Raw genomic sequence first — 11,593 nt, 5'->3', positions numbered from 1 at the left:
GCCTACTTACAATATCCTTATTGCTTACTTACGTCATCCTTAATGTACTTATTGTATTCTTAATGTCTATTTACAATATCCTTAACTAATGTAAAAACTCGTGCATTGCACGGTTTTTTTAGCATCGACGTCTATAAACATATGATATTAAAAAAATAAAATCAGAGATATTATGCGGTAGAAACACTCAATTTTGACAGTTTTATGTATAAATTAACTCTATAATTGTGAACATTGTCAACAATATATTATTCAGTATATTATGTTCTCTAATTCACTCAATTTAACTATAAATAATTACTAGTTAAAGATATTTAATAGTAGAAATATTGATCAAGATCAAATGTTATATTATTTTTTTAGTCAATAAATGAGTTCCATTTGGAATTTTCCAAGCCTTTTATATAATGTATATGATGCCCACCGAGTAAACGTGTAGTACTTACAATATCTTAAATGGCTACTTAAACATTCATAATGTCCACCAATTAACTTACTCTACATTATCCTTTATGGGCTGACCCAATTAGAAATGGTTTCTCAAAGAGATCGTTTCTCACAAGAATTTGTGTTTTCCTTGTTTTAACTTATTTTCTTCGTTTCATTATTCTTGCTATACTAGATAGATTCCCGTGTAAAACACGGGTGTAAATATATTACTTATATGAATATGTTAATATTAATTTAAAAAATTAATTTATTTACAACATAAACTTAATCATTAAATCTTTGTATTTGTTATAATAATATAATTGACAAAGGGAAGAAATAAGATATTATACAATTATTTTAAAACATATATGTGAAAAATAGACAAAAAATTACCATCAATCAATAAAATTTTATCAAATTGATTATCGTTAATCTATATTATATTGATGTAAACACCCAAGTAAGTCAAAAAATGTCGGTCAACAGTTTTTATTAAATTTTAATCACTACAATTTTAACATGCGATAGAATACTTTGTTTGTTATAAAAAAAAATATTCTTTTTCTATGATCCCATCATTGAAAGATTTTAGATTTTCCATCAATATATTATATTTTAATTTGATTTGTAGATTTTATCATGTATGAATATAAAAAACATGTAAAAGAATAATAAAATATATAAAACTAAATATAAAAATATCATATAAATTTAAAGCTTAACACTTAAGATTGTGTATATAAAAATAGAAAATTAAAATATTTTATTTTTGTCTTTTTATGGTTGAATCATTTCTTAATGAAGCAAACTTAAATTTTAGTTCAGATTTGGGATAAAAAATTTACAAGTTTTTATAATGATATATATATATATATATATATATATATATATATATATATATATATATATATATATATATATATATATATATAGTCAATCAAAAATATTATATTTTTAATGAGCTTATTATTTTCTTAAATATCAAGTCAAACATCAAAAGATTTCATCTCAACAGTAGAAAAATGGCGAAAATTTTTTAATGATAACGTGTCACGTGTCCCAAGTCGTTTCTTCATTGACATATTTTATTTTATTGATTATTGATGATTATTGGTTGATAATTAATTGATAATATTTACGTGAGCCTTGTCTATTGTTATCATTTTTGAGCCAAGATTTTGTGAAAATTAGAAAAAAAAAAAAAAGTTTATAATAAAAAATATCAAAGTAAGCATTTAACAAATATATTTTCCAAAACTTGATCCGCTGTTACTAATATCAGGCGATGAATAAAATTTATAGGTTTATACAAGAAAATATATTTATAATCAATCAAAAAATCTTATATTTTTAATGAGCTAATTATTTCTTTAAAGATCAAATCAACCATCAAAAGTGTTTATGTCATGAGTAGAAAAAAGGCGGAAATTTTTTAATGAGAACGTAACACGTGTCCCAAGTCGTTTCTTTATTAGTATATTTTATTGATTATTTATTTGCATTTCAATGTTAATTTTGTTCGTTTATATATTAAACTATGCATATTATATTAATTTGCAATCTAATGTTAATTTTGGTCCTTTATATATTAAACTATGCATATTAAACTATGAAAATATGTGATTGGCCGATTCAAACAAGATCCCACTTTACTATATTTTTTCTACACATTAACTGAAATATAAAGTATATACTTGAACGATGAATAGTATTAATAATCGTAATGTAACAAGTATTTTGAAACTGAGAACTTATTAGTTCTAGGGTATGTTTGAATTAAGAGTAAATGTTTAAGGAAAAAAAAAATTATTCGACACAAATGAAGTTAATTAGATGTGAATTTAAAAGGAGTGATGAAGGATAAAGAGTACTCTCTCCAATTTATTGAAAATGGAACATTTATTTTTTCACGTTATCTAGTGCACTTATTCAATGCTTAATATCTCTTGTTATACATAACGAAATATTACAAAAATGGATATTAATAATCTTTGCATTGAAATCAATTAAACAAGATCTCACTTGACTATGTTTTAATTTATAAATTAAGCATAAAATACAAATTAAAAGTACTAAGTAAATAGTTTCATAAAGTAAATCTCTCATTTTCAATGAATTGAAAGGAGTATATTGGTAAATAAGTTTAAAAATTTCGTCTAATTTTACATTAAATTTCAATTTATTTTTTGGTAAAAGTCATTAGGTTATCCCAGTTTACTTAAAACAAATACCCTCTACAATTGAGATTATTTATGATTAATCAATAGATAAAATTATAGAAATATAATGAAAAAATTGAATTTTAGGCAATTTGTCTAATGTAATGTGATGTTAGCCTAGCTATTGATCATTTTACAAATCAAGGTGTCAAAAATCAAAGAGAAAAAACAGGTGGCTCTATTTAACCTTCACACCTTGCACAACCACCACGCGTAAAAATTAAATATGTAAATAAATAGTAAAAATAAACAAATTAAAATAGAAGAAATCTTAAATTAGATTTAAAAAAATAGAAAATTCACATTACATTATATTTGAATCAAACATATTTCAAAAAAAAAAAAAAAAAAAAAAAACAAACTGAAATCAAATTGGAATAGTAGGAAATCAAAAAATGGCTTCAAATGATCTGAATCCAGCTTATGCATATACAATTGTGTATGTGAAAGACGTTGCTAAATCCGTCGATTTTTATTCTAAAGCTTTCGGTGTTAATGTTCGCCGTTTGGACCATTCTCGAAGGTTAAATCGCTATTTTTTCTTATTTTTCCAAATCTAGTACTCCTACCATTTTGCAAATTGCAATGCATCATTATTGTAATTTATAAAACATGCAACTAATCATTTTGCATCTCATGTTCTTTATAATTATAAGGCTGTTTGACAAACGACTAATAGCTGATAGCTGATTATAGTGGCTGATTTGATCAGCTGATTTTAAACCCGCTGCTATGAGCAACTTGTTTAAAAATAACTTATTTATATCAATAAGTTGTTTTAACTCGCTAGTTCACCAAACACTAGCATTAGCCGGTTTGACCACCCAACCACAAACAACCACCATAATCACCCACCCTAAATGTGATCCACCATCATAACCATCCAAGATTTGAACCAACATCATCTTACTCTACCTTTTTACATCTAAATTTGTCCATCAAAATCTACCACCACCATTAAATTGGTGTTGCAGATATGGGGTGGTGGGCCTTGTAGCGTGAGGAGCTCTCGCAGAGGCAGGGGAGGGAAGGGGTGGTGCACATATGAGAGATTGAATGCTATAGAAATTACCTGTTTTATAGGTCACGTGCAAAATTGGATGCTATGGAAAACATACTCTAAAGTTAGTTTTTATTATCGTAGAGAAATCAATAAAAATTCGTATTGAGTAAAAATTAAATGATGTAAGAAATAATATTTGAAAGTTAAAGAGTTGCTTAGAAAAAACTAATAAAAATATTAAAAAAATCTAATTAATAGGATTTGAATATATGACCATAGAAATTTTAAGTAAAACTTTAACTAAATACTCTACCTCTATAATATATTATTTCAATACTATTTTCTTTAAGTGAGACCCTTTAAATTTAAGGTTTTATGCACTTGCAGGACACTCCGTACACACCAAAACCGCCTATGCTTTAAGCCTAGCCTTTAGTTTAATTAGTTGATATCCAAGTTACCTAAAAAAGCTTAAATTAAAGTTCGAAATTAATCTAAACGTGGAATATTTATTTCATTATTTGGAGAGTCACTTTGAAATATACTTACTTTAGTCTTTTAATTTTCACCACTTTTTATATTAATTGTTTCACCACTTTTTATATTAATTGTTTCACTAATTACGTACTATTTTTTATGGTTATATCTTTTTAATTTCATTTGCAAAATTATTATTCCTCCATTATAATTTCCTAGAAAAAAATTCCGGATGCGTGCATTCATATAGGGACGGAAGGGGTATTGAGCCTAAACATTGTGTAGGTGGATTGTTTTGGCAATGGGTAATACTAATAGCATGTTTTGTGATGGTAGATGGGGAGAGTTAGAGAGTGGACAAACAACAATAGCATTCACACCACTTCACCAACACGAAACAGATGAAGTCACAGGCACTGTCCAAACACCTCAGCCTAAAAGGGGTGAGCGCAACCCCATTGAGCTCTGCTTCGATTATGCTGATGTTGATGCTGCTTACAAGGTACTAAATATTCATAAACCGATTATATCCTACTATTTTTAGAAACTTATTCTTTCTAATGTTTACTGCTTTGATGTTTTTGTTTGGGATGTACATTGAGCAGAGAGCAGTGGAGAATGGAGCAGAATCTGTAAGTGCACCAGAACAAAAGGAATGGGACCAAAAGGTTGGATACGTTCGAGATATCGATGGGATGGTAGTTAGACTCGGGAGCTATGTTAGACCCCATCAACACTAATAATACCAATAATGTTCAATCTTAGGAGCTATGACCAAACATTAATAAGTCATGTATCGTTTCAAAGAAATAAAATAAATGTATGTAGTTAGTTTAAGTATAATGGTCATTTTAAGATTGTACCACAATTTTTAGTATGATGTTTACTCTTTAAGAGTATATCATTGTTTATGTTTGATGACTTGAACTGAGTATGAAATATGAGTATGAAATATGAGAGAAGAAATAAGATATCGGGAGATATGTGAGGAATCGTCTCTAATCTGATATTTTAGAGGAGTTGAGCGATAAATAAAATACGAGCCCTTTAAAAATAAACATGCGCTATTGTATAAATGAATAAATATTAGGAAAATTTAATAATTTAATTTTTTACTTTTTTGAAAAAATTATCGTGAATAATACAAACTGTTGTTGATTTTTCTATATTAATACCAAATTTTGATTAACCATGAATAACACCAACTTAGGGTGTGAATTTTCTGAACAATACCAATTTTTGTTTAATTAATAATTTACCTTTTTTTTTGTCAAATAGCCTACTATAAAAAAAATTAGTACTCCATTATTTTAGGGAACACCCCTAAGTTGATATTATTCATTGTTAATCAAAAGTTGGTATTATTTTAGGGTTTGTATTATTGATGGTAATGTATCCATTATTTTACAATAATCTAACATTTGCCTTTATTTTGCTATCAGTATAACTCATTTACTTTATTAGTATGTTGACAGCAAACTAAGAGCAAAATATTATTTTATTAAAAAAATTCAAAATTAAGATTATTCACGGTGGATGAATGAAATGTTTGATTATAAAAGTCAATTTTTCCCTACAATTATTGTTTATTACCAAATTTATAAAAATATAATTAAATTTTAAATTTACATGTTTATCACTTAAAAATTTTCATCCTTAATATTTAATTCAAAATCATCAATCAAAAAATCAAAGGAGGAGCAACATAGCGTGATTCAAATCAAAATTTCCAAAATTAATAATAAACCATCAAACAAAAATTCCCAAGAATTAACAATTCCCAATCGGTGATTCCCATCCAACCCCGATCGACAATACCCACCCAGCTCCAATCGAAAATCACAAATTCTTGTTTAGAGACCGTCTCTTATTGAATCGGCCTATTATATGTTTTAAAATATTGTAAGTAAATATAAAAAATAATATAAATAGACATTTAAGATATTAAAAGTAGGCATTAAAGATACGATAAATAAGCATTAAGGATAATGTAAATAGGCATTAAAAATACGATAAATAAGCATTACTTTTTAATGGGTTGGACTTGAGATATGGAGACGATCTCTCAAGGGACTAATTGATGGAAAATTCCCAATCGACAATTCTCACCCGGGGCAATTGACTATACCCATTGAGCCCCAATGGACAATTCCCAATCAGTAATTCCCACTTAGCCCAGTCAGTTCCCCAATCACTGAATCTTTTCCTATAATAATGCCAAAATAAAAAATAATTCCCAATGTACATCAAATGGGAAATTATTTCCCTTAATACTGTCCACGTAGGACTGTTGTGAAAATTTTTTTTTCCTTATTTTTATAAAACCGCTACTTGAAAAAGCGGTTTGTTTAGGAATCATAATAATACCGTTAGATGAAATAGCGTTTTGCAGTACATGGATTTTTTTTTTAAATATATATAATTTAGGTAAACCGCCATCTCAAGTGGTGGTTTTAGTCCTATACAAAAGTGCCCGCTGCCTTCGTTTTTCGCTCCAAATTATTTGTTCCTTCCTGCTTGCTATCGGTTCTCTTAAAAAAAAAGAATTTTACTCTCCTCATTTACTTCATATTCACAATTCCTCTCATTCAACTAAATCAATCAACTACATAGCCATCTTCTCCTTCATTACTTGTTCATTATCATCCTCATTTAAGGTATGAACATTACCCTAAATTTTTTCAATATGCAAATTGATTTTTTTTGTTCATAATTGTTGTGATTTGAACTTATAATAGATTGATTGTTTGTAACATTGTCTTGATTTCAATATTTAAGCTTACATTTTACACATTTATAGTTGAATTTTATGATTTGTTTTGTATGCATATAAAGTGTTAGATGAAATGCTACAATGAAAGTTTACTACTTTGTAGGCTTAGTTTAATGGAGTTAGTATATATTCATGGTATTGTTAGTTTTATATTTGGAATTGACCCTTCTAATAAGTGTTGTAATACTTTAATATTACACATTCTTGTATACACATTTATACTTACTTTCCTTACTCACAATGAACAATAAAGTGTATGTGAAATCACATGAAAAACATGCTTGTGTATGCAGAATATGGATCATTAGCCCGTTATAGTGTATTGGGGTGGGGAAGTTAGTTATACGGGATCCGATGTTGTGTATAAGGAAGGATTGAATGCACTGATGTTTATCCATCGTCAAAATATTACTTTTGAGGTGTTTCATAGCAAAGTCTATGATGTAATTGGTTCTGAACGCAACTCTTTTATATTAAAAATGGAGATGAAATATCCGGTGACTAGGAAAAATGTGTTAGTCCCGGTTAAGAATGATGAAAGTATAAGTGCTCTTGCTTATGCGACATCACAAACCCCTGGAACGACAATGGAGGTTCATGTCGAAATGGTTGCGAATTTGGGTAATACGAGGGAAGTCATAACTAGCATGGAACTTCCAGAATTAGGTCCTAGTGTACGCCATGATACATTCACAAAAAAATGTTAACAAACCCAAATTACGTTTAATTCTCCAACTCATTCACGTGCCATTGGTTGTGATGCAATGAACACGTTCTCCACGACTCACTTGGGTAGGCGTAATGCCAACGAGGTTGACTCTTTAGATCAGAAGGATGAGCATATTGATTTTGATTCAGAGGAGGATGATGAAAAAAGAGAAGCTCTAGATGCAGTGATTAGAGATATTGCTCCATCTCAAGACTGGCTTAAAATTGATGAGGTTGATCAAAGATTGATGGATGCATGGATGACTTGGAATAATGACAACTCCATGACTGAAAATGGTGACTTTAGGATAGGGCAAGAGTTTAACTCGTTAGACCACCTTAAGAAGAATGTTAAAGCATGGGCAATATCTAGCAATGGAAACTTTCGTGTAATTGAGTCAGAGCCTTCAAAGTATGTTATCCAATGTACTAATGTGAGGAGAAAGGTTGTGAATGGAGGATGAGAGCTATCATGACCGCCACTGGTTCATTTAAGATTGTGCGATATAAGGGTCATAATCAAGAATGCTCAGCACATTACAGTGATGACCATCCCCTCCTTACTTCTGATTTTGTTGCTGATCTTATCGTGGATATGATAAGAGTTGATCCAGCTTTCAATGTGAAGTCAATTGTTAATTTTATTAACAATAAATACGGATTCATTATAACATACATGAGAGCTTGGTTGGCGAAAAATAAGGCTATAACTAAAGTCTTTGGGGATTGGGATAAGTCTTTTGAGGAGCTTCCAAGGTAACTGCAGGCGTTAATGCAATCTAACGGAGGAACAATGGTGCATTGGGAAGTCCAACCAACAATGGATCCTACCAGAGTTCTTTTTCAGAGAATTTTCTGGGCTTTCGGACCATCAATTAAGGGTTTTCCCTACTTTATACTCCTTATATATCTCTATAGATGGGACACATTTGTACGAAAAGTACAAAGGCACATTAATGATTGCTATGGTGATAGATACAAATTCTCAGTTGTTCCCACTTGCCTTTGCTATTGTTGAGGGAGAAAGCAACGACACATGGAGTTGGTTTTTGGATTGTATAAGGCAGTATGTTACTAAAAGGGATGACTTATGTGTCATCTCTGATCGTCACAAGGGAATTTTGCATGCAATGAACAGAGTCGGAAAAGGGTGGGAAGAGCCATATGCGTTCCATTGGTTTTGTAAACGACATCTTGCTTCCAATGTGCATAAGAAGTTCAATAACATACCAGTTAGGAACTTATTTGGAAAAGCTTCTGAACAGACCAAGATTCGAAAATATAATTTCTATATGATTCGCCTTAAAGAGTATGACGAGGACACATATAAGTACTTAGTCGATGGTTCTATTCCTGAGCGCCAATGGACTTTGATTCATGATGGTGGCCATCGATATGGAGTGAAAACTACAAACATGTCTGAAGCGTTCAATGTCGTAATGAAGGGCGCCTGGTGTCTCCCAATCACTTCATTAGTTAGGATGACATTCTACCGGGTTAATGAATACTTTGAAAAAAGGAGGGATTTAGGGAGAAAGAGATTAGAAAATGGACACGTGTATGCCAAGAAACCAACTGATACGATTGATAAGAATATTGAAAAAGCTCGCTTTCATGATGTTAGGATATATGACATAGTACGTGGGATATTTGAGGTTACCACTGGTCGTGGCAACAAGATAGTAGGAAAAGGTGGAAAGTGTTACATGGTTGACCTCACAGCTACATCATGTTCTTGTCAGAAACCAACCATGTTCAAGTTACCATGCTCACATGTACTTGCAGTATGTCGAGCTCATAACATTTCATATGATGCTTTTGTGGACCCTTCGTTTCACACTACAGAATACGTAGCGACATATAAGAATACCTTTATGCCTATTCCAGACATGTTCACCTGTGCTCCTTGGAATGGTCCGACAGTTGTCCCAAATCCATCAACTAATCGTGGAAAGGGACGTCCGCGATCAACTCGCATAAGGAACGAAATGGATGCACTGGTGACGCGTTCTCGGAACACATGCGGCAGTTATGGATTTAGTGGTCGTAATAAGAAAACATGTCCTCGTAGGAATACAGCTCAACTAGTATGTTTTTTTTACTTGTATGCTAGTTTGTCATTATATTGAGTATAATAAAAATGTATATATATAACAGGAATAATGACAATGTCGGGCCCTGTTGATCCATCAGTACTTACGCTTCAGACGAACCATTGGAGCGTACGTGCATGGGAGGGATCAACTTCCCAGTTGGTGACTCGTCAGCATTACCAGTTGGGGTATCGCCTATGTACTCAGACCTTGGGCTCCATCAACACGTTGACGGAGGCCTTAAGTCTGACGGGGTATGATTACCTTATTCCCACTCGTCCCACTACCATTGATGATGACACGTTGCACACTCCTTCCACTTCGGGTTCTCGTCACAGGGGTAGTTCTTCACGAGGTTCTAGTAGAGGTTCATCAAGAGGATCCGGTCATTCATCTAGTCGAGGTCGATCTTCGGAATCTCCATCAACCTCTATTGGCGCTCTGTCGCCATTTGTTCCCCCAGGGCCTGTGTTCATTCCTCCACATCCATCGTCTCCTAACCGGATCTTGACGTATCAACGTGCTAGTCAGCGATGAGCGCCTACTCTTGAAGTCATCACAGAGGCTGAGGAGTCCACATCCACCTCTACGACCGATGTACGCACCAAACGGGGTCGGGGAGTCTAGATTAGTTGCCTTGGGATGTTTATTGTACATATTCAACTTACTTATTATTTTGGATTGTCGTTATGTAATATATATGCGCTCTTTTCATTTGTCATGAGTACTGGAGGAGCTTGTTGGTTCATTTCTTATGTAATATGAAGTATTAAATTATTTTAATGTAGGGTATGAAACGTTTAATGTTCAAGAATTTGACGGAAATATGGAAAAGGGCTGCAGACAAACCACCACCTTAAAAGGTGGTTTAATTAATTTCAAAAAAAAAAAATAAAATTAGTGAACCGCCACTTTAAATGGCGGGTTAGGTGAAAAATGTTGCATTATAAACTGTTATTTAAGGTGGTGGTTTTAATATTTTCAAAAAAAAATAATTAAGTCAACCGCCATTTAGAGTAGCGGTTTAGGAAGTGATGCAAACCGCCATTTAGAGTGGCGGTTTTATACCTGTGCATAAAAAAAAATTTATCTGTCCTACGTGGACTGTATTGAGGGAAATAATTTTTCCTTTAATGCAAAGTGGAAAATTCTTTTTATATGGGCATTATTATGGGAAAAGATTCCCAATCACTCTACTCTACTTTTTCCCCACCACTCCACTCTAATTTAAAAAATTTTACAAATAATTTCTTGAGCTCACATTTAAATTATGTCATGTTTGGGAATCATGTTTTCATTTGGAAATTTGGAATTGGTTCAAATTTATTGTTTGGCAAATCAAAAAATTTCATATTTGAATTTAGATCAAATTCCATAATTGCTAAAGTAGTTTATAGTTGAGAATTTGAAAATGACTAACCAAACCTTGTCATTCTCAAATTCTTCATTTATGATTTTATAATTAAAATCCATAATTCAAAATGAAATACTTATTTCCAAACACTACATTAAGAAATTTCGCATTTTACAACCAATTCATATATTTACATTTTACAAATATTACAAACATTTCAAAAATTTTACAAACAATTAAAAGCCCGATCTCAATCAATTTCCCATTTAGAAATTCAGAAATTTACAAACAAGAAAAAAAGTAAGATAAATAAAATCATAGAGAAGAGATGAACAACAATTTTAATACTTCACATTCAATGGCTATTTCTTGAGTTCTTCACTTTTTACAATTTGGGGGAAATAAAATTTTAGAGAAGATAAGAAGGTGGATAATTCAGAATTTCATCTTAATACTAAGGAAAAAAAAACGGAAAATATGAATTTGGGAAGTTGAATGACTTTTTTTTTTATGGGAAATGAAAAATGAAAACGA

The 11,593-nt window shown here is 31.2% G+C and overlaps 2 protein-coding genes across 2 annotated transcripts; both read left to right on the top strand.

Moving 5' to 3' along the window:
* Positions 1-3,018: 3,018 nt before the first annotated feature.
* Positions 3,019-4,871, top strand: LOC130813506 (uncharacterized). Its single transcript, XM_057679345.1, has 3 exons — positions 3,019-3,174; positions 4,468-4,633; positions 4,737-4,871. The coding sequence occupies exons 1-3, from the start codon at positions 3,047-3,049 to the stop codon at positions 4,869-4,871; spliced, it is 429 nt and encodes a 142-aa protein (XP_057535328.1). The 5' UTR covers positions 3,019-3,046.
* A 3,417-nt stretch (positions 4,872-8,288) lies between these two features.
* LOC130813505 (uncharacterized) lies at positions 8,289-9,741 on the top strand. Its single transcript, XM_057679344.1, has 2 exons — positions 8,289-8,368; positions 8,460-9,741. The coding sequence occupies exons 1-2, from the start codon at positions 8,289-8,291 to the stop codon at positions 9,739-9,741; spliced, it is 1,362 nt and encodes a 453-aa protein (XP_057535327.1).
* Positions 9,742-11,593: the final 1,852 nt, after the last annotated feature.

This window comes from Amaranthus tricolor, chromosome 5 (genome assembly GCF_026212465.1).
Source record: "Amaranthus tricolor cultivar Red isolate AtriRed21 chromosome 5, ASM2621246v1, whole genome shotgun sequence".
Lineage (NCBI taxonomy): Eukaryota > Viridiplantae > Streptophyta > Magnoliopsida > Caryophyllales > Amaranthaceae > Amaranthus > Amaranthus tricolor.
The sequence above is the reverse complement of the archived record's forward strand: the minus strand, read 5'-3'. Positions and strand labels throughout refer to the sequence as shown.

What these genes read in the sequence shown, in the direction of transcription:
- LOC130813506 (XM_057679345.1), top strand. Translation starts at nt 3,047, where the DNA reads ATGGCTTCAAATGATCTGAATCCAGCTTATGCATATACAATTGTGTAT. An exon ending in CGTTTGGACCATTCTCGAAG is followed by an intron (nt 3,175 to 4,467) that starts GTTAAATCGCTA and finishes TTGTGATGGTAG; the next exon opens with ATGGGGAGAGTTAGAGAGTG. An exon ending in ATGTTGATGCTGCTTACAAG is followed by an intron (nt 4,634 to 4,736) that starts GTACTAAATATT and finishes TACATTGAGCAG; the next exon opens with AGAGCAGTGGAGAATGGAGC.
- LOC130813505 (XM_057679344.1), top strand. Translation starts at nt 8,289, where the DNA reads ATGAGAGCTTGGTTGGCGAAAAATAAGGCTATAACTAAAGTCTTTGGG. An exon ending in TCTTTTGAGGAGCTTCCAAG is followed by an intron (nt 8,369 to 8,459) that starts GTAACTGCAGGC and finishes GTTCTTTTTCAG; the next exon opens with AGAATTTTCTGGGCTTTCGG.